Here is a 20,549-nt window from a genome sequence, read left to right on the forward strand (position 1 = left end):
AGGATCATAATTTTTTTTCTTCCTTTTTTTGGCCATACATGTACCGTGTACGATCGTTGCGCAATAAAGTTCTTCATGTTAGTTGTACATGTATTGACTGAGGATGTAACTTACAGGACTGCAGGATAGAGGGAAATATGTAGCGCTAAGATGGCTAGCTTGCAATTAGACACGATCGATAATTCAACGATTTTATGTACCCTCACCGCTGGCATATCAACTATGTAAATGATTTTGGATTTTCAAAAGTTTTTAATTTTGTAGAAATCTAGTACTTCGGCTACATAACTTTCGTATGTTTCAAATATCAAAAATCCTTTTATTTAGAGTATTTTTCATCAATCAGCCAGGTCCAACTTAGCATGTAAACTATCTATTGGTGGCCTGATATAGCCGCATTGAAAAAGTATGGACGTTCTACCTTTCGCAGAAATAAGTGTAGCATTTAACTCATCATTTGAGAAAATAACATCCACCCCAAGCCCGTAAATCTATGTAAATTAATAATGTTTAATTTTGATTGCATATGTCACACACGTGATGAGTTTAAAACTCCAAAGTGCCGACTTTTACCTGCCAGCTATCACCTCAAACGACCCAAGAACCCGACACTTCCCAAATCTCGGATGCAGGTGAGATGAAGTCTCGCGTGATTCGGCGAGACATTCCGGGGTCAGTTCAAACCCGACGCGCAGACAGTTTATTTGTTTACTTCGCGAATCTCCAACCAACGATTTCATCTAACAGAACTCGACATGGCGAAAAACCCGGAGGCCAGAGCAAAGTATGTGTATACGTGATATCATTCTTACATTAGGCCTTGCTAGAGCCGTGTAGTATGACCGGACTAACTGTAGTTTGAGCAACCTCCTTGCCTTGGTTCGATCGAGCTCGAGTAAATCCTCCTATAATCCTGCCCCCCCTCCCCCTTGCTCGAATCTGATGTGTTACATATAATAATAATCACCAGGTGTATTTTGCCAGCCAGTAGGTACCCATTATGAGTAATGAGGCTGATTAACGTGGTCGAGGCACCTCCTCGAGCACGGGACCCCCGTTTTACGTCCCTCCCGGAAGACGATTTCGTGGAAAGCTTCGTGAGGCTACAGCAATCCGGACGTCCTTGGTTGGTCTCCCATCCAAGCACTGTCCGGACCGTCGCGTTGCTTAACTTCCGAGATCGAGGGATCGGGTGTACCAACGCGCCACGCGGCCGTAGCTATATATGACTTGACTTTATTGAGATCCACATTTAGCTATAAACAGGTTATATGTAAACGTTACATGTAGAACTTAAACTTAACGAGAGACCACGTCTGGGGAGATAGTTGTCGTAAACAAGGACAAAAGCTGAGTGAATGATATGATATGATGTCTTCACATCTGGTCTTCACACATGTTGTTACAACGTCAACTTTCCACTCATGATATTGTTATAGAGGCCTTCTCAAGATTGTTTTGAACACCTAAATATCTTAAGCATATTTATCTAAAATACCTAGATTACTGATAAGTATATCTCTGTAAATCACTAAATAAATTCCTATATTTTTTTTCTCATACATGAGGCCACACCGATTTAATTTCTTGGTTCACGGATTCGCTCGCTCCTATTTTTTAGAAAAAAAAATGAAAATAAAAATTACCACCCAGCAAATTTTCACCATTAATGAAACCATTCACCAACTTTCTGGTGTAGCAAATTTTCCTTTATATTATAAGCTCCTTAAAGTGTGGGTACAGGTGCTGTTACTGCACAAAAATAGTGTTTTTGTACTTTTTTCAAGCTGAAAACTTTTTTTCTTTATGTTGTGGATTAGCCCTTACCTTTACCCCAACCATTTTACAATTTTTATTTTTATTTCGCCCTCTCGCTCCATATTTTTTGTGAAAAAATCCGTGAACCAAGAAATTTTAAATTGGTGTGGTCTGATACCTTAAAAAAAATACCTGTATCATTGTATCTGGTGGAGAAGGACGTTACTTAGTACATAACGTCCTCTGGTAGAGTTATCATTCTCCTACACAGGGACATCCAACAGCCAAACCACCTGTCTGGATGTACCCTGCTCTTTCAACCATCACCCTGCGAAGGTACTAGGAGGATGGGAGTTATGACTATATATGAAAGATGTTACTAAATTGTTAGTTAGCACATGCAACTGACGTTAACTTAAAGTCATTTTTGAAACTTCAACTTTTCCAGAGAGAACCAGATGAAGTTCATCCAGGACAGAATCACGAAGGCCGAGCAGCACTTCGGAACTCTGTGTCAGGAGTTTGCCGGGTTCTCGCGGAAGACGGCCAAACTGCGAGACAAGGGCGACGAGCTGGCAAAGGCCCTGCTGACTTACGCGGAGGCCGAGGGGCAGTCGCTGAAGTCTGGAGTCACGGGATTCGCTGAGACCATCTCAGCCATACAGGACTACAGGCAGGCGGAGGTAATGAAAATACCTTTATAGCAAGGGAACACATTGTTTTTGCTCAATTTCTTTTTCTTCAAACAGATAATTTCGATGACCTATACCAGAAGGCTGTCACCATGGTTACTGTAGTGTGTCAGACACCCTGTGGTGTACAATTACATCATGTATGATGTAGCAAGTGGCAGGTCTAGCAGAGAGCCATATAGAGGCTGGTCATTATACATGATCAATGTGGGTAGGAATAAACAAAGTAGTAGTCTGTTAGGCAAGACCATGTGAAGGGTAACATTATGTATTTGAACTATTTGCTTGCAAATTTCACCTTAGAATCTTAGAATATTAGATATAAGTTCTTGTTTATTATGAGTTGGTAGAGCTACATGTACTGGTACACTGTACACTGTACCAGTGCAGCACCGGTACAATCAGTCAGGTATATGTAAGTTGGTCCAAAATACCAGAACGTTGCTTTTGGTGTCGGGGGCTGGACATTTTGACAGATACAATGTATAATAATAATTACCATGAATCTACAGTGGCAGTTCAGGAAGCCTCGTCTTTACTTTATTGCAGCATAACTTCTTTTCTTTTCTACACGTTTGGTACAGGTTCAAAGGTTAGACGCCAAAGTCGTGCAGCCGTTGACGTTATACGGCAACACCTGCAAGCATGCCAAGGTAGGTGTACTCTCCAAGCAGAGGTTTGGCCCCTGTTGGTTTTTGACGTTTTTAAAGGTGTTTTTATCAGGCTTTCTATTCATGTCTCATAGAGAAAACGGTACAAAATAGAAACCCAGAGAAAAAACGCCTGAAAGAACGTCAAAAAACAGCGGAGCCAAACCTCTGCTTGGACTTGGAGAGTAAGGTAGGTGGTAAACATGATACTTAAAGTAAGTTAAGTATGACAAGAGCTATAATTATGTAAAAGTTTTTTTTTGATGTTTTGAACTGTTTAAACAGGGCCTTGCTTTTACTAAATAAGAAGGTTAACCATTTTTAACCAACTTGCTTGCACCAGGCAAATTTTACTTTATTTTGCACAGCTGAGCTTGAATAGGAGATCTTAGAAAGTCAAAATGTACATGTTGCATATGACCCAGCTGTATGGTTTGATTCTCTTTTATTGATAAAGTGTATAGTGAGATCTTAAACATGCGTAAATGTAAGGCATTGCTCTCCTCAATCACAGAGCTTCTGCCTTTATTTCCTATCCAATGGAATGTCTCCAACCAAAGCTACATAATCATTTCGGTCTGAAAAAATTCTCACAGCAAGGGATCTGCTCGCGATTGAGATGCAGACCATTTAGATTATAACTTATATTATCTAAGGCAACAAATCCTAGTTAAAGGCATAGGCATTGTAGGGGTTGTAGGAGCTTGTTCTCCTGAAAAATTGTAAATATAACCCTAAGAAACACTATTTCATGCATAATTTTTTTAATCTTTAGTAATAGGACTTTACATCAAAACAACAGAATTGCCCTTCTGCTGGTTGAAAACAAACCCAGGGTTTTCACAGTGTAGGGAGCATCCTGGCCTGGCAAAGCCACATGGTAAAAGGCATAAGCATTTTTGGGGTTGTAAGAGCTTGTTCCCTTAAAAATTGTACCATAAATATAACCCTAAGAAACATTATTTCCTGCTTATTGAGGGCTAGATTTTTGTAATCTTTACTTTAGTACTAATAGTGTTTTACATCAAAACAATAGAATTGCCCTTCTGCTGGTTGAAACACACCATACTAGTATGGGGACCAAATCACAGCATACGGTATACATCACAGCATAGGGGATACAAATCACAGCATAGGGGGTACAAATACAACAGTATAGGGGGTAAAAATCACAGCATGCAGTATACATATTACAGCATACGGTATACATATCACAGCATAGGGCAGGGATAAACAAGTCCACTAGCCCTATTGTCCAGGGCAAGTGAAAGTGCTGTTCGGGCAAGTGCATGTCCTACCCCACTTGTCCGATCGGGCAAGTAAGATTTTTCCATTGATTTTAGTGCAATTTTGATAAGCTTTTACTTTTTACAGTCATGACATCAAGCAATTGTCTACAGAGAATTCCATTGCTGGAAGTGAAAATGCATATACTAGTAACAGTGACATTTGAATTTTGGGCAAGTGAAAAATTGGTTCGGGCAATTGGTTTTTATGTGCTTGCCCGATAGGACAAGTGGATTTTAGAAAACTTGTTCAACCCTGATAGGGGATACAAAATCACAGCATAGGGCCCCCTACGCTCAACCGTGCTGGCGGTTACCCTGCACTCTAACCACCCGGCCTCCTTCCCGACTTGTAGGAGGACCTGAAGAAGAGTCAGACAGCGCGAGGGAAAGAGCAGCAGCAGCAGCAGAGGCTGGAGAAGGCACGACAGAAGAACCCCAGCGACAGGCACACCATCGTATCCTTCCTGACACTCACAGGGCAAACCACAGCCTTAACTTCCTGCCACTCAGAGAGCAAACTGCAGGCTTAACTTTCAAGTTTCAACCTTCGCTTTACAGGGTCACTGAAAAGATCGCCCCTCCTCATGCCTTTTATAGGTTCAGTTCTGCCGCAGATCTTCGCGGTGGAATAAAACTCCTCTGCCGGCTAAACTCCTTCGCCACCTTATGATACTACAGTATCTTATGCCACCGCAAGCTCTGCTTTGAGATTACCTTGCCTGTCCATTCACTGATATTATCCTCCCATCTTCTCCATTTTCTATCCCTCTTTGTTCCTCTCTGCACAGGTCCTTGCTTGATACTTGATAGTTTGGGCTATTCCTGCATGACGGCCACTTCAGTTTTCTTGTCTTTACTGTGGTTAGGAGATATAAGATGAACTCTCTTATCAGGACTTTTGATGAGCAATGGAGGTACATGTCTGATCAGCCAAGCACAGGATTCTAAACTGTTTGAGCTGAGTTTATTAGAAATATAGTAGACTTCATCTTAAACATAAAAGGTAAGTAGTAAGAAAGGTTTGTTTGTATAACACTTTTTGGTGGAAGTCCCTAGTTCTGGTAGGTAATATTGTATGACTTAATCTAATGCTCAGTAGAAGGACTACTTAACGATCTTTTGACATAAAATTTCACGGAAATAAAAGCTGTCACTAAGTAAGATTTTGAATTTCTGAATCTAGCATTCTATTATCAAGACAAGAAGAACAGCTTTTTTCTTTAACAGTTTCTCCAGTCACAGGTAAATAACCCTGACATGTGGCTAGCATCGGGTAGCAGCACATCGCTCGCTGTGTCATCGGTGATGCTCCAATCATGTCCCATCTCTTACTAACCGGTGTAAATAACTTAACACATGCATCAGGGGTGCCTAAGCATTTGCACGACCCCTGCGAAAACGTACAAACCTTGTGTAATTTGCACAACTCACTATGTGACACACACGCACCTTATGCGATTTGCAGAAACCTTATGTGAATGACGTAATGTCACGTGACCGACGGCGGTGGTCGACTGCTTTTGCATTAAGGTTCGTGCAAATCGCATAAGGTTTGTGCGTGTGTCACATAGTGATTCGTGCGAATCACATAAGGTTCGTATGTTTTCGCATGATGATTCGTGTGATTTTCATAAGGTTCGTGGATTTTCACATAGTGAATCGTGCGTATCACATAATGTTCGTATGAATCTCATAGGGTTCGTGCAAATGCTTAGGCACCTCTGTGCATGTTGATAAAGACTGCATGTCACACCAACAGCAAGGTCGGTGCATTAATTGTCTCTAATAGTATTCAGGGTCTGCATGCCTTTTTTTTCAAAGATGTGTAGTGAGCTGTTTTGATTCACAGTAAATTGTAGTCAGCTCAAATTCAATGTCAAGCATAATTATGTGGATGTAATTGTATGTAACATGTTGTTTGCTATCTAGAATTTGTTGTGAAGCATCATTAACTTAGGTCAAAAATGAAAGTCCCAAAAAGTTTGCAGCATAGTTTTACCAACTTAGGAAGATGCCAAAATCTAGCTCAGTACATATACAAAGGTACATCAACCTTAAGCTTAATCAAACCTATGGGGCAAAGCCTTACCATCTTCATTTTTTTCTAAAATGTTCTGCTGAATTTGATTTATGCTTGGCAAATGCAATGAATAAATTGTTACAAAGAAAGATACAAGGTGCAATACATTAAAAGGCACTGACTACATGTATCTATTACAGTTAGTATGATAGGAGTGAGACTGACGACACATGTTCCCTTGGTGGAGAATCTTACATGGAAAATATGTTTATGTTAGATTGTGAGTGCTTTCTTCAAGACAAAATGTAAATGTAACTTGTCTGAAACTCTAGCACTTTCTACAAAAGTGCAGAATTGATCTTAGCATGAAAGTTCATCTGTGTTGGTAGAATACATTATAGAAATTGCTAAACTTTCTTTCCAACACTGAAATTAATATAGGGACTTACCCTAAATTTTCGGTCAAACTCCGTCGACCTTGTTCACAGAATGACCCTTTCTATCATGACCCTATCTATCTATCATCTAACCTGACATCACTGCTGGAGATAGAGAGGGTCATTCTGTGAACAAGGTCGACGGAGTTTGACCGAAAATTTTGGGTAAACCTCTATATTAATTTCAGTGTTGGAAAGAAAGTTAAGTAATTTCTATAGTGCAGAATTGATGTTTACCCTTTATCCAATCAAGACTGTGTGAAATTTTCAGGCAGAGTCTGAGCTACAGCGGGCAGCCGTGGATGCGACACGGTCGGACAGGGCCCTCGAGGAACAGATGGACAACTTTGAAAGGCAAAAGATGGAGGACATAAAGGTTCTTACTCTCAGTTTTTTAGATTTTATATTTTCCCTTGCCAATATGAATGTACCGGTAGATATGCATAAAGCAAATTCAACATGTAGTCCAGTATAGAGCTTTTCCATCTGACATCGTAGGGAAGTCAACTTGGAATCGAACGCTGCACTGTTTCATTTCAGTTCAAATTGTAGCATTTTAGACAACTACAATGTACATATCAGATTGTCTGACCATCTCAAATAACCCCTCTGTTGAATGTGTAGCTCAAAGAATAGACTACCAGAAGTATGGTTTAAGAACTCCTGATTAAAGACCAAAGTGCCATGTACTCTTGAGCTAATCAATGTAATGCAAATCAAGGACATCTACATATTTACAGCATCTGCCTACTTTATTGATAAGGAGGTGAGTAAAAATGCTCTATTCAAACTTCAGTATTTTTGTTCCAAACAGTTGTGTACAACTCCACTGGCAATATATAGGTACACTTATCATTGCTAGTGTAGTTGTACACACCTCACAGATGAGCTTCTGGTCCCAATCAGTTGGAAGGGGCTTAAAAATGTGGTTATCGTGTTTGAGGAGGTGCTGTTAAAGGGAAAGGGCTACAACAACCCCCCACTCCTTCTTTTAAAACAGCAGGGCAACTTGCTGCCCCATGTGTCACTAGAATGAAGGAATATATATCAAAATCTTGTATGTTTGTGTATCTTGCAGAAGATCCTGTGTGATTTTGTGCATGTAGAGATGGTGTTCCACTGCAAGGCCCTGGAGCTGTACACCGTGGCTCATCAGTACCTCCAGGGGATTAACGATGAGGATGACTTAGAGGTAACGTCTTGTAAACCTTGAGATGTTTTATAGTGCACATTTTTTTTACAGTGACACAGCTAATAAACATTTCCACTGTATCACTTCCAATTTTTTCAAAGAGCTAGTGAGGTCTGTGTGGCACAACAGCTAGAGCATTTGACACGGGACCAATAAGTACCGGGTTCGATACAACACCCCGATCTTGTGCCCTTTGGAAAGGCACTTTACATGATACACCCACAATGATGGTGGAGCCACCGAACCTCTTTGGCTTGTCAAAAAGTGTGCCAAGAACAGTCACACAGATTTGGTACGCCAGGAGCCAATTTTTTTTTATTGTTTCAAAGAATCACAGCTGAACAAAAAACACTGCTGCAAAAGCCTCCTTTTCCTCCAGTAAAACATACCATGAAATCAACAGAAAGAAATTTACACTTTTTACAGATACTGTGTTTGTTCTTGAGAGTAACATTTTTGTATTATCTTTTGTGTTGTATTCAGGGTGCCAAATACAAAATGTAACTGCCCTTTTGAGTGCAAGGTCCATATCAGCATTCTAATCATTTTCATTCAGAAACTGGTGTCATATTACATTGAAGGCAGGAAAAATAAAGCAAAATGCAGACTGCTCTCCTTGCGGCCTAAGACTCTGGAAAAACAAGAAATGTAGTTTACCATCTGACAAATGATTAGTGCAGTTTTCTCTGGTTCTGCTAGGGGGAGTGTGTGTGACATGTAACATGAACTGCTGAAAGAAACCTCATGAGTGAGTGAATGAATGCTTCATATATTGTGAATCAACAGATTACAAAATGTGGATTTCATTTTTTTTCACGGTTAAATGCTGCAGTTACTTGTTGGTCACTTAGCTATGAACACTGACCTCTTCCTCAGACAAAAGTCTAGCTACAAACAATCAACTTTTATCTTAACAGAGACGGTTGGCGTTGTAAGCTTCCTGACAGGTTTGACCAATTGCTGATGTCGCGTATCGGCAAGGTCACGTGTTGATAAGATCAACCTCACGAGTTTACAGTCTGAAGTGATTGATCATCAGTATTGATCCTGAAGAAGGCAACAGTGGTCATTGATCCGTGTATACCTTTGTGTTGGTAGAAAGTTTGGCTTTGTACTATGATTACTACCAACATACATTTTTTGTAGATGAACTTCCATGATCAGCTTTTAGAATGTTTAGATTCATATTATTCACATTCAGTCAAGCAAAAACAGTGGGAGAAATAAGACATCACAAGATGAAAGTGATAGTGATCAGTAGAAGTAATGTCAGGCCTTGTTGCCTTTGACGTCATTCCTTATCTCCAAGCAGATCCTACGATGGGATAAGATAGTATCATAAGCTGGCCGCAGGAGTGTAGCCGGCCTAGGAGTGTATATTTCACACCAAAGGAAATGTTCACTCTTATCCTACTGTAGGATCTGCTTGGAGATTAGTCATACTGTGGACATAGAATTGACTTAAAATCTTCCTTCCCTTCTTGAAGCATACAGAAAATGGGTACCGCTCCACCCCCTTTTTTGTGTCTGTATCTGTTTCTGCATAGCTGGTATACAACCACGGTTGAACCACCCATCAGCGTAACACACATGATTCACAGGCACGTGAAGTATCAGCAGCTTGTTATATTACACAGTAAGACCTGTCACACCCAACCTTTGCACACCTAAAGCATTGTTTAAAGCTCTCTGATGATATACATGCCACTACAGTGGGTACCACTCTTCAATCATAGTTCTGCACTCTTACGTTACTCTTGCTCTATTTCTCCAGGAGTTCAGGAATTCCATGCGGCCTCCCAGTGCCCCCGCCAGACTGGACCTGGTGCGAGCCAACTCCAAAACCTCCCTCAGGTACTGATGTGTGTTGGGACTTGCTCAGTTTTACATATTATCAAATCAACACTAAGCCATGATAATACGAATGACATCTGCGCACTCAATTTTCATTCATGGAAAAAAAACAATGACCATACTGTACATACATCCTGCAGTGGAACTTGTATGTTTGCCTAGGGGCCACCCACCCATTTTGAATATGTTAGAACTATAACGAATTGATAAGGTGCTGTAAATGTATTGACAAGGAGCTGTGGATGCTTCCAAAATCATATCCAGTTGCTTGAGTAGCTGCTTTTCGGCGTACTGTAATATCTGGATGTCTAACCTTCATTGACGTAGCTGTGGATGTGTCTTCATGATATTTGGTAGGTGTGAAGCTAAATTAGGGAAACAAAGGTCAAGTTTGGTAATGGGCCTGGCCTCCAAGCGGCTATGTACAGTACTGCAGCAGGATTTCTGGGTTTGAGATCTCATGTTTTGGAAGAGGTATGGTCATGATTTTTTAATGGCAGATACCTCTTGTGGCATGGAGAAAGTGGCGCAAGTTTAGGCTCTTTAGCAGCTTGTTTAATGCGTGCTCTGGAACAGTTATGAATTTTACGTGGTATTCAGCTTTTAGGGTGGGTAATAAGTAAGGTAAGTTTAGGCCTTCTAGGTGCTAGCTTAATGCTGTTCCTTTTCCTCCCAGCTCAACAGCACGGCAGACCCCAGGTGCAGAGCGCCGCGCCACCGCCTTCAGCAAACCTCAGGAGCAGGAGACAGACGAGGATGAGGAGGAGACAGAAGATGAGGATGAAGATGAGGAGGATGAGGAAGATGATAGGCACTATAGGAGATAGGAGGAAGAGGGACCTGGGTACCACTGCCATCAGCAAGCCACAGCAAGATAGAGAGATAGATGAGACAGATAAAAACAAAGAGGAAGTCTGTGGTCTGTCGTCTGTTGTTCCTATTCAGGCAACAGTTAGACGTGCTTGCAGGTAGATGTGGAGGCTTGGTGGCTTTAGGAGGAGCTTTAGGTTCGGTACTGTGTAGGTTCTGTAGTTCAGACGAAGAACAGAATCTGCCAACAGAAATACCTACCCCTTACCAGGATTTACCCAATGCATGTATTTACGTCTGTAGTCTCCTACAGCTTCCTCCAGGGTTGTCCAAACTCAGTAAGTTACTGTTTATTTGTGTGTCTGTGATGTTGGTTCAACTCTGTCTGTCTCCAGCCCTCATTGAACATTGTAATAAGTGGTTTTGTCTACTCTCTTGGCTTACAGTAACATCAACATTATGTAAATATAATAAGTTTCAAACAGCTTCTCATAGTAATAAAGTTAACTATTTGTTCCAGTTTCTTTTCTTCTTTTTATGCAGTGAGATGGTATGTTTATTAATGTTCAACATGTAACAAGGGTATCTTACCATTCGACCCAAGACACACCACTGAAAATATTGTATGTTCAACTCTACTCAGGGGAAATGCACTCTTATCTCCCATTCAAAATTGTCTTTTATTTGATGTCGTATTCAAGTTCATCCAACAGACAGGTCGTTTTTAATTTTAGTTGATTATATAGCCTTATTTGATTATTCCTAAGTTTGTAAACCCGCTGCACGTTCATTCTGTTACTTGACTCCCTGTTTATTTTGACTTCGTTATCATTATCTTTTGACTATGTTATTTAGTGTACTTTATTTTGTATGTGTGTCCTTATTTTTGTCATGTGTAAGAGGAGAAGACCCAGATAAGCAACCTAGCTTTTTGTCTAATCCTCATTAAATAAATGTGAATAAAAAATAATAATAAAAAAAACATGTATCAAACACCAGTTTTATATTTAAGTACAAGCTGTGTAAGAGCTAGAGAGAAAGACTGCAAAGTTTTGAAGTATAAATTTAAATGTTTTTTTTTTACCTTTGTTCCAAAACTGTGGCCTACACTAAGCTTCCACATTGAAGTGCTTCCCAGTGAGAATAGAGCAGACATGCATGTATTTATGCCTACTGTAGTAATGTATGTTGTGTTAACTTAGTCAAATAACTCATCAGACACAGAAAGTAACTGACATGCAGCAAATTTGCCATATGTGGCTTTTATTATTTTCACACACCACTTCCTGGACATAATATCAGTGCCAATACCAACAATATACAATGTAAACCATGGTTATTGACATGATAATTGTTCTGTCAGAAAGAGCACATATCAACAGTAAAAGTCATCTCCGAGGATGAACTGAACTGAACTGAGGGAAAATACCGGGTAGCTGAGTTAATTATGTGTAACTCTGTGATAAGCTATTGTACTCGATATATTTGGCCATATTTCCCCACAAATGAAGAATTGACAGACTTTGACAAATGTGTAAGTGGTTCAAACCCTTCGGAATAGTCCTTTGGTCGCACATGGGGCAACTGGAGACCGTATTGAGGTCACCTGAGTTGGTGCCGAATGACAGCCACTCCAGACCCTTGTGATTTAGCACCGCCTGTTGTTAACTCCTCAGCCCCTGGCTGCTAAGAGAAAGTAGCCGACCCACCCAATAACCAACTGTGTGATAAAGGTGGGTATAGATTGGGGCATTGTCTGAAAGTCATCTGAAGGAAAACGTGTAACAGTATATACAAGAAAGTTGATAAATAGTTGAAGAACTAGAAGGCAACCACATAATATTTACCTTCACATGGTCTAGCTCAACAAAGTCCAGCTGTTTGTTCTTACTCAAACATTTATACATATATATGTACATGTTATAGCCAGCCTCTCCAGCTCTGTCCTACAACTTGCCACATAATGAAATCGGACACCACAGGGTTCTACATTACCATAGTAACAGCCGTCTGATCCAGGTCATTGACCTTAGTGACTTGGAAGGTATTACATGAAGAAGATGAAGAAACAGATCAAAAACAGTGTTTCCCATCTGTGTACCAGGTGAAAATGATTACAAGGGCTAGATTGTATGAAAAATCACTCACATACTCTCTATCCCTCTTGATTGCCTACATTAATTATTCCATTAATTTCTTCCTTGAAACTTTGGTAACATGATAACAAATAATTGTATCTGGGGCCAATTTTATAGACTGTACAGTAAACTTGCCCCATTTTTATTTCATTTACATCAATAAAAGTCGCAAAATAGTGTTATTTCGTTACTACAATGATAGCCAAACAATGACACGTATAGAAGCACTGATTCATACACATTCATATACTGTACAACTCTAACCTAAACTCTTCAGTGCATTGTCTTGGCATTGGAAAAATATATCTTCACAACTAATACTGTCATGTAATGTTACATCTCTTAATTGTATTTTAAGTTGACAACTTTGAAAATACAGCCAGTCTCTCAATAAATGAGAGTCACAGAAATTACACACTTGTAGGAATCCTGGAGAAGTTACTTTTCCTGATACCAAGGGACTGTCTACTAATTAGGGCTTCATGTTTTAGTACTAATGATGATCCTTACACCACATTTGACATTTCATACTGGCCAGCAGAGGAAAGTGTAATTGCTCACTGTGGGCTTAACATTATCCTGAGCTGGGGGCATGAGGCGTCATTAAGGCCATGTTGATTTGGTTGTATGGATGACATCCGCTGGGAACATCAAAACTGACGGGAGCGGGCGAAAAAAAAATAGTTTAGCCGAAAAAAGTTGCCATGAAAATTATTAGATGATCTTAAAAATCATTTCAAAACATTTCATATACGTACGACAGCATCAAATCGTTCAACAGTTCACTAGTTGGTGAATTGAATTATACTACATAGAATTTATAGAATCCATAGAAAATGTGGTTGGATAGAATGGGGTTGATTTACATGTTAGAACTTCAGTTACAGTTACAGTGCTATAAAACATGACTTCGACGAAGGTAAAAACAGGTAAAGGTCAAATGCGTGTTGAGTCTGAATATGCGTCACGTTGTGACTGTTTCTAGCTAGGGCACGGTATGGGAAGGCTGAGCCGCTATTCGCAATCCTTTTCTTTATCACCACTGCTGAAGTCAGGTACTCATTTACACTTCTCTCCAAGCAGATGCTCGGCTTTGGCTAGTTTTGACGTGTTTTATGCACTTTTTTATCGGGCTTCTATTTTGTGCTATTTTCTTTATGTCATCCCCATAATTGACAGGAAGACACAAAGAAAATGGTACAAAATAGAAGCCCGAAAAAGTGCCTAAGACACGTCAATAACAGCCGCAGCCGAACCTCTGGATAGTACTTGTACCTGTGTGCAGTGCTAATGAATCCAGTGAGGAAAGTCTAGTATTTAAAGGTTCTTTCCCAAGGACACAAACCCTAGCCCTCCTGAAATGCTGGGAATTTCTGGCTCAAGCAAGTACTCAGCCATTGACGTTACGGTGCGCATAGTGCTATACATTTACAGTGCACAACTTTACAGTGTACATTTTCATGGACATTAAGCTCACGCCATGACGATATATGTGTAACTACCAAAAAAACTACCAAATAATAAGTCACAACACATGTACGTATATATATTGGATACTACTAAGATGTAGAATCAAATAGGAGGTCCATTTTCCACCACTCATTGCCGACAAATGCAATTTGAAACCAGCGTCTGCATGTCGACTTCATATCCCAAAATACCCTGTTTTCACATACAACGGATATAGGTTACCCCGCCGATAAAGGTACACTAGTAAGTGTGAAAGTGCAGATAATGATATTTTCGATCAAACATACGCTGGGGGCCACATCTCACATCCTAAGCAATTCTTTGTTGCAGTCACTTGGCCCAAACCACGACCTTGCCCTGTTTCCTTTTTATCTTTTTTGTTCACCTCCTTTGGGTCACTCATACAATGCACGTATCCCCAGGTGTGCAGATAAACCAGAAAGCAACGCCACATTAGTAGCTTTAAATTGGCAGTCTGTACATGGGACGTGTGTGTCACTGAACAATCGGGCCCCACCGGAAACACCGGCCAGCGCACTCTGGGGTTTAAGGGGCTTTCAACAAGCTGGCTGATTCTTCTCGATGGAGAAAACACAAATTGAATACGGTGGCGCATCACAGGAAGGGTTGTAATGTCCTCAAAAGTATGGTATTTATTCTTTGCTTTATCAATATGCCACTAGAGACACAGACAAGCACGTAAGCACATACAATGCGCTCACACACACAGAGACTCAAACACGCACGCACGTACGTACGCGCGCGCGCACACACACACACAGACACACACACAGACACACAGACACACGTGTACACACACATTCAGCACGTTTACACACCTTTTCGCTTGAACTATAAGCTTGTAAGTTCACAACAGCGCCAATGTGCTATTATTCTGACTCTTTCTAGTACATACCACTCGCGGTCGACACAAACGAGGCGTTTATCCTCATGATACCAAAGTTGCTACCAGTTCTCCACTTGTTATGTGGTTGGAAAGCAGGAAAAACGTTATATATTTTCCTACTTAGTCTCAGTTACCAATGAGGTTCTTTTCTGTCCTCGCTTTGTCGCCTCCAGTAAATTTGGTTCTATTAGTACAAGGACCTACTTCTGTGTTGAGCTAAATTTTGTTCTACCATCTTGCAGAGTTTATGGGGATACTAGTATGTAGAAATGTACGAACACCAGATTAGAAATCTAGTAATCATGTCACTAAAATAAGCTGATTAATATGTGGCATCGTAACCGATTGGCAAGAGATGTGACGATATGCCTTTTTTAAATTTTGAATGACCAAAATATAGCTTCACATACTGTAAGGGAAAATGTTTTGTTATCGGTCTGGCGATCATGAACGATTTGACAGATAGTAGTCAGAGTTTTTACTTTGTTATTTCCATGTCCGTCAGTATGAGATGTTTGGATAGATATGTTTGTACTTATTTGTTTGTTTATCTTTTGCGATTTGCCACATTGTTGGAGGGATAGGTGGCTATCACTGGATAGGCCGTAACCAGGCTGTTATGTTTGAACTATTCACACCTGGTCTTTCTTTCACGTGCTCGAGCTGTGGCCCTCCCTAAACAAGGGACCTCAAGAGCACGACGTCCTTAATCGAAGCCAGCTATAGCTACTCACTTTTACCTCAGCCGAGAGAGGAAATAGTTGTTAGATTCCTTATCAAGTTCGATTCAACGTCAACAACCCTTAAACCCCGGAACCACCACTCCACCTGTAGGTTATTTACAGGTTTGCGATAGCAAAACCTGTATTGCTTTCGTATGCGTCCATGGGCGCGGCCATGTTGGATATTTGACTACCATGTTAAAACGAAGAGGTCTTCATAGACGGGTTAAGGAGTCGCGTGTCCGGGAGCCTTGCTGCAGAGCGCATTCTTGAAGGCCTCGCGGATGGCGTCGTTCCAGATGGCGTAGATGGCGGGGTTGAGGGCGCTGTTGCAGTAGCCGAGCCACACGGACAGCACGAACAGCCAGCGCGGGAAGCACTGCCACCACAGCACGCACAGCAGGTAGAACGTGAAGAACGGCAGCCAGCAAAGCGTGAAGGTCACCATCACCACCCCGATGATGAAGACGAAGCGCCGCTCGCGACGCTGGGCGGCACACTGCCGCATGGGGGACCCCACCTGTAGAAGGAGATAATGATAATTATCTGGTCAAAGAGCAGTATCTTACAGTTAACCCAGACATATATATTGTACATAGCAAACGCTTTGCAGCCACATGGTAACCAAAATTATTTGTAAATAGCTGTGAATCTTTTGATATTGCTATTTTATTTGTCCTTGTCAGTTTTTTTAGGGGTGATGTTAATATTAGCATACTGCTAGAGTGCATCACCTCCTGTATTGTGCTTTGTTAATGAATAAAAAAAGGTTCAAACCAACCAACAAACAAACAAACCTGCACCAGGTTGCGAAAGGACGGCATGTCTAGCTGGGGGATGCCGCCGGCGGGCTGCGGGGTTCTGGCGTGCCACTTGGCCGTGAGAAGCGCCGGGCACAGGAGGAGGTTCAGCGGCGGGGCCTGTAAGGGAGGCTGACCGGCCTTCCGTCGTCGCCGCATCGGTGACGTTTGCGGGGCCTCGATGCCGGCTGCATCCAGGCGGATCGAGAGAGGGGAGAGCGGGCCTGACGCGGATCTCTCTATCCTGCGGGCGGGGGCGCCATGCCGGACGGTCCCGTTCAGGGCCAGAAATCTTGCGCCGCTGAACTCGGTCTCCCTCTCGGCCGCCTCCGGGTCGGCATCCTCGGCGCTAGAGCGTCTTCCGTCCGCCGGCCTGGCCGCGACGGTCCGGCAGTCATTCGGACTGGACTTGGGCGTGGCAGAGTCCTCATCCGTGCTGACCGGCGCCTGTATACATAGAGGAATTTATTGCTTGATCGATGAATGTGACAGCAAAATGAGATGGAAGGCATGACATTCGCCTCACCAATACGTTCACTTGAACTGTTGATGAACAAGAAGCAGATATATATCATTGGTTATTTGCAACACTGAACACACAGAGAGAGAGAGAGAGAGAGAGAGAGAGAGAGAGAGAGAGATAGAGAGAGAGAATGTAACGTTATATATGTATAATCGTTTTTCATTGAGAGAGAGATAGAGAGAGAGAATGTAACGTTATATATGTATAATCGTTTTTCATTGACAACCAACTTGTGACAGACGACCTTGCTTTGACATCGCACTTAAGGCTGTGTGGCAACTGACACAGAGAGGCCATGAGACTATTTTGAATACTAGTACTGCGTTTTCAAGTATTATGTTATCAACAGCTGAAGGACAAGGGTTTGGTTTGGTTTTGTCATTTTCTTATCATCAGCTGTATACGGTCCATAAGCCCCAAAGCAACAGGTGTTTATCCTCTACTGAGTGCGCGTGAAGAAGAAAATCAGACTACTCCTTTACTACTAATGGACACAGAGAGATGTGCAGGTGGGCAATTTCACACTCTCGGAGTCGGTGGCTTTTAACCAAAGAACATCAGACAACGGAGTACCTCCCACGCCATCTTCTGTTCTGTTACAAGGACTGAAGTAATATTGGTCTCGAGTTGGCGGCTACAGAAGAACTCGTGTTGGCCAGCACATTTAGGTCGCGTGAAACAGAAGCTTAAGGGGCGAGGATTCGAGCCCAGACCGCCAGCTCACAAACCCAGCACCACCAACTAATACGTCAAATGGTCGGACCGTTTGGCATGGGCATTTCGTATGGTCAGTTTGGCGGCGCTTGAACTTCACTGTTACATTTACCCTCCTCTTTTTTTTTCTTTTAAAGATTCGCCCTCGAATCTCCGAGCTCGATACATGGCCCTAAGGCCTGCGTGGGGCATCGATATCTTTAGCCTGTTACTCACAGGGTCGGTGTATGAACTGCTAAAGCACAAGGGTCCCCTAACTCCCGGGACTCGAACCCGCGCCGAACCCGGACAGCCAGCGCAAGCTAACAAACTCAACGCCACTAACCACTACGTCAGAAGGGTTAGTGGCATGGTCAGTTTTGCGACGTCTGAACCCCAGTGTTACACTTCTTCCCCTTTTATCTTTTAAAATTCGCCCTAGAATCTCCGAGCTCGATATATGGCCCTGTGTAGCACATCTTTAGTAGGTTACTCACATGGTCGGCGTGGGAACCACTGGAACACAAGAGCTAGAGGCGACTAGAAACAGTCTCCTGGCTCCCGGGATTTGAACCCAGGCCGCCAGCTCACAAACCCAACACCACTATTCTAAAACACAAGAGGTGAGTAGAAACAGTATTCTGGCTCCCGGGTAGGATTCAAACCTGCGCCGAACCCGGGCCGCCAGCGCTAGCTCACAAACCCAACGCCGCTAACCACTATGTTAAAAGGTTGGACCGTTTTGAATGGTCAGTTTGGCGGCGCTAGAACCCCACTGTTACACGCATGTGTAGTCCCCAGTTCTTAGCGACCCTTCCCCTGGAACTAGAAGCCGTGAGTTGGATCCCGACTGTGTCGCTCTCCCGACATGCACGCTACGGGAAAGGGTTGCAGTCCTCAGGACGGGACGTTAAGCTGTGGTCTACTGTGCCGATCGAAAATAGCTACAGGCATTTCCGCAACACAATCAACCTGTCATCATCGTCGCGGGCTACTTGCCCGGACCAGGTCCACTCTCCCCTTCCAAACGTCTCTGCAAAAGCTGTACTATCACATACTGTCTGTCTTCTCTGTCACAAGCAGTAGAATAATAGCTATTCGATGAGCCTAAACGGATCGAGATCACTTTTTAGTGTAAGACATGTACTTTAAAAAGTTTGTTTTTTTCAAGAACGAAAATCTTGGATGTTGTTTGTGCACAGGTTAATAGTACGTACAGTATCTTTCCTATAGATCTGTTTCTTTTGCAAAGGCGCACAGAGTCTGTCCAAACAAGCACCCCAATTTTGTTGCAAGTTTTGATTTGAAAACCTCATCATTTTGGAACAATTTCAAAGGACAAAACTCTGTCCATTGTCCCTTTAGATGGGCAAAGGCACCAATTGAATGAATTATCCTTTTTATTCATTAAAGACAGACGCCAGCATGTTGTTGAGAGAAACGTATCTGCTGGTCATTACCGGTCCATTGTTAGTGTTTATTTCTCAGCTCGCCACTGATGTCTCAACTCAGTTGTCTCCCAAGAGGCGGAAGCGGGTTCTGTTGGGAGCTTGCCGCGGCACCACACGGGAAATGTACTCAACTTTTGATTGCGTTGATTGCTCACGTACGTAATACCTTAGCGTGGAACACTGCGCCACAGGCGTAGATGTGATATAATTGAACCCCAGGGTTTTACTGCTTCACTTAGCTATGTTGTAAAGGCCATTGGGTTCTGCCCTACTTGTTTTCCCGGTCTACAGGTAACATGTCAAGTATATACAAACTTGCCTGGCTTGCCAGTGTACCATGCAACTCGTTGGTAAAAATTTGATAATGATACAATACATCTGGTGTATAATTTCCAGCCATTGGGTACCCAAAGCGTGGGCAATGAGGCTGATACGTGCCCGAGGCGCCTCCTCGAACACGGGACCCCGTTTTACTTCCCTTCCGAAAGACGATTTCGTGGAATTCTTGGTTCCCACTACAGCATTCGGTCGTCCTTTAGTGGTCTCACATCCAAGAACTGTCCGAACTGCACGTTTCTTGACTTCCGATATCGAGGGATCGGGTGAGTCCAACGCGCCACGAGGCCATCTATCAACATACACATGACCTTACAGTACAGACAAGTGACCTTAGAAACGCGTGACGTAGACACAGTACCAGCAATTGGTCATTCTAACATGATGATAGGTTCAGTAGGAAAATTTCGGATAGTTTTATTTCTGGAATAAAGGTAAAATATAGATAACTAGCCATTGACAAATCAAGGTGAACTTTGTGCCCATTTTTTATCTGCCTTGAAATGAAGCTGAAGTCAATGGTAAACAATGCTAACAATCAAAAACCATGACCACAGCATGTCCAGAACACAAAAAAAAAACTTCTGCTGTAGTACACTAGGAAGCCGCTATGGTGCTCATTGTCGAACTTGACCTTCGTTTTTCTGACTCCTACCCACCTATCAGATATCATCAGGATCCATCCAAGGTTTCTCGAGTTATTTATTTGACACACACAAAGACAGACAAACAGTAGCCTCCATAGCAGGCTCTCTATGGACTTTTTTGGCACTTTTGCTGCCGTTTCTTTTTGTACTGGTCGCTGAC

General features: G+C 42.2%; 2 protein-coding genes across 4 annotated transcripts in view; one reads left to right on the forward strand and one right to left on the reverse strand.

Annotated features, from left to right (window-relative positions):
• Nucleotides 1-637: 637 nt before the first annotated feature.
• Nucleotides 638-10,877, forward strand: LOC118418328 (protein FAM92A-like). 3 transcript variants are annotated; one of them, XM_035824202.1, is made up of 9 exons: nucleotides 638-784; nucleotides 2,207-2,441; nucleotides 3,035-3,103; nucleotides 4,743-4,844; nucleotides 5,626-5,691; nucleotides 7,118-7,222; nucleotides 7,925-8,038; nucleotides 9,813-9,892; nucleotides 10,569-10,877. In XM_035824202.1, exons 1-9 carry the CDS (start codon nucleotides 756-758, stop codon nucleotides 10,717-10,719), a joined length of 951 nt encoding a protein of 316 aa, XP_035680095.1. In that variant the 5' UTR covers nucleotides 638-755; the 3' UTR covers nucleotides 10,720-10,877. The 3 variants fall into 3 exon arrangements, with proteins under 3 accessions (XP_035680095.1, XP_035680096.1, XP_035680097.1); XM_035824203.1 differs by having other exon boundaries at nucleotides 5,626-5,631; XM_035824204.1 differs by lacking the exons at nucleotides 4,743-4,844; nucleotides 5,626-5,691.
• Nucleotides 10,878-16,064: 5,187 nt separating this feature from the next.
• LOC118417492 (alpha-2A adrenergic receptor-like) overlaps nucleotides 16,065-20,549 on the reverse strand; it is a 13,544-nt gene continuing 9,059 nt past the window's right edge. Inside the window, exons 6-7 of the mRNA XM_035823070.1 lie at nucleotides 16,737-17,186; nucleotides 16,065-16,459 (exon numbers count right to left, since the gene is read on the reverse strand). Coding sequence (XP_035678963.1) covers nucleotides 16,166-16,459; nucleotides 16,737-17,186 — 744 coding nt within the window. The 3' untranslated portion in view covers nucleotides 16,065-16,165. The remainder of the gene's footprint in view (nucleotides 16,460-16,736; nucleotides 17,187-20,549) is intronic.

Source organism: Branchiostoma floridae, chromosome 6 (assembly GCF_000003815.2).
Source record: "Branchiostoma floridae strain S238N-H82 chromosome 6, Bfl_VNyyK, whole genome shotgun sequence".
Classification (NCBI taxonomy): domain Eukaryota; kingdom Metazoa; phylum Chordata; class Leptocardii; order Amphioxiformes; family Branchiostomatidae; genus Branchiostoma; species Branchiostoma floridae.

Excerpts from the sequence above, each read along its gene's own strand:
- LOC118418328 (XM_035824202.1), top strand. The coding sequence starts at position 756 with ATGGCGAAAAACCCGGAGGCCAGAGCAAA. Across the intron at positions 4,845-5,625 it reads CCAGCGACAGGCACACCATC|TCACAGGTAAATAACCCTGA; the intron begins GTATCCTTCCTG and ends CAGTTTCTCCAG. Across the intron at positions 9,893-10,568 it reads AACTCCAAAACCTCCCTCAG|CTCAACAGCACGGCAGACCC; the intron begins GTACTGATGTGT and ends TTTTCCTCCCAG.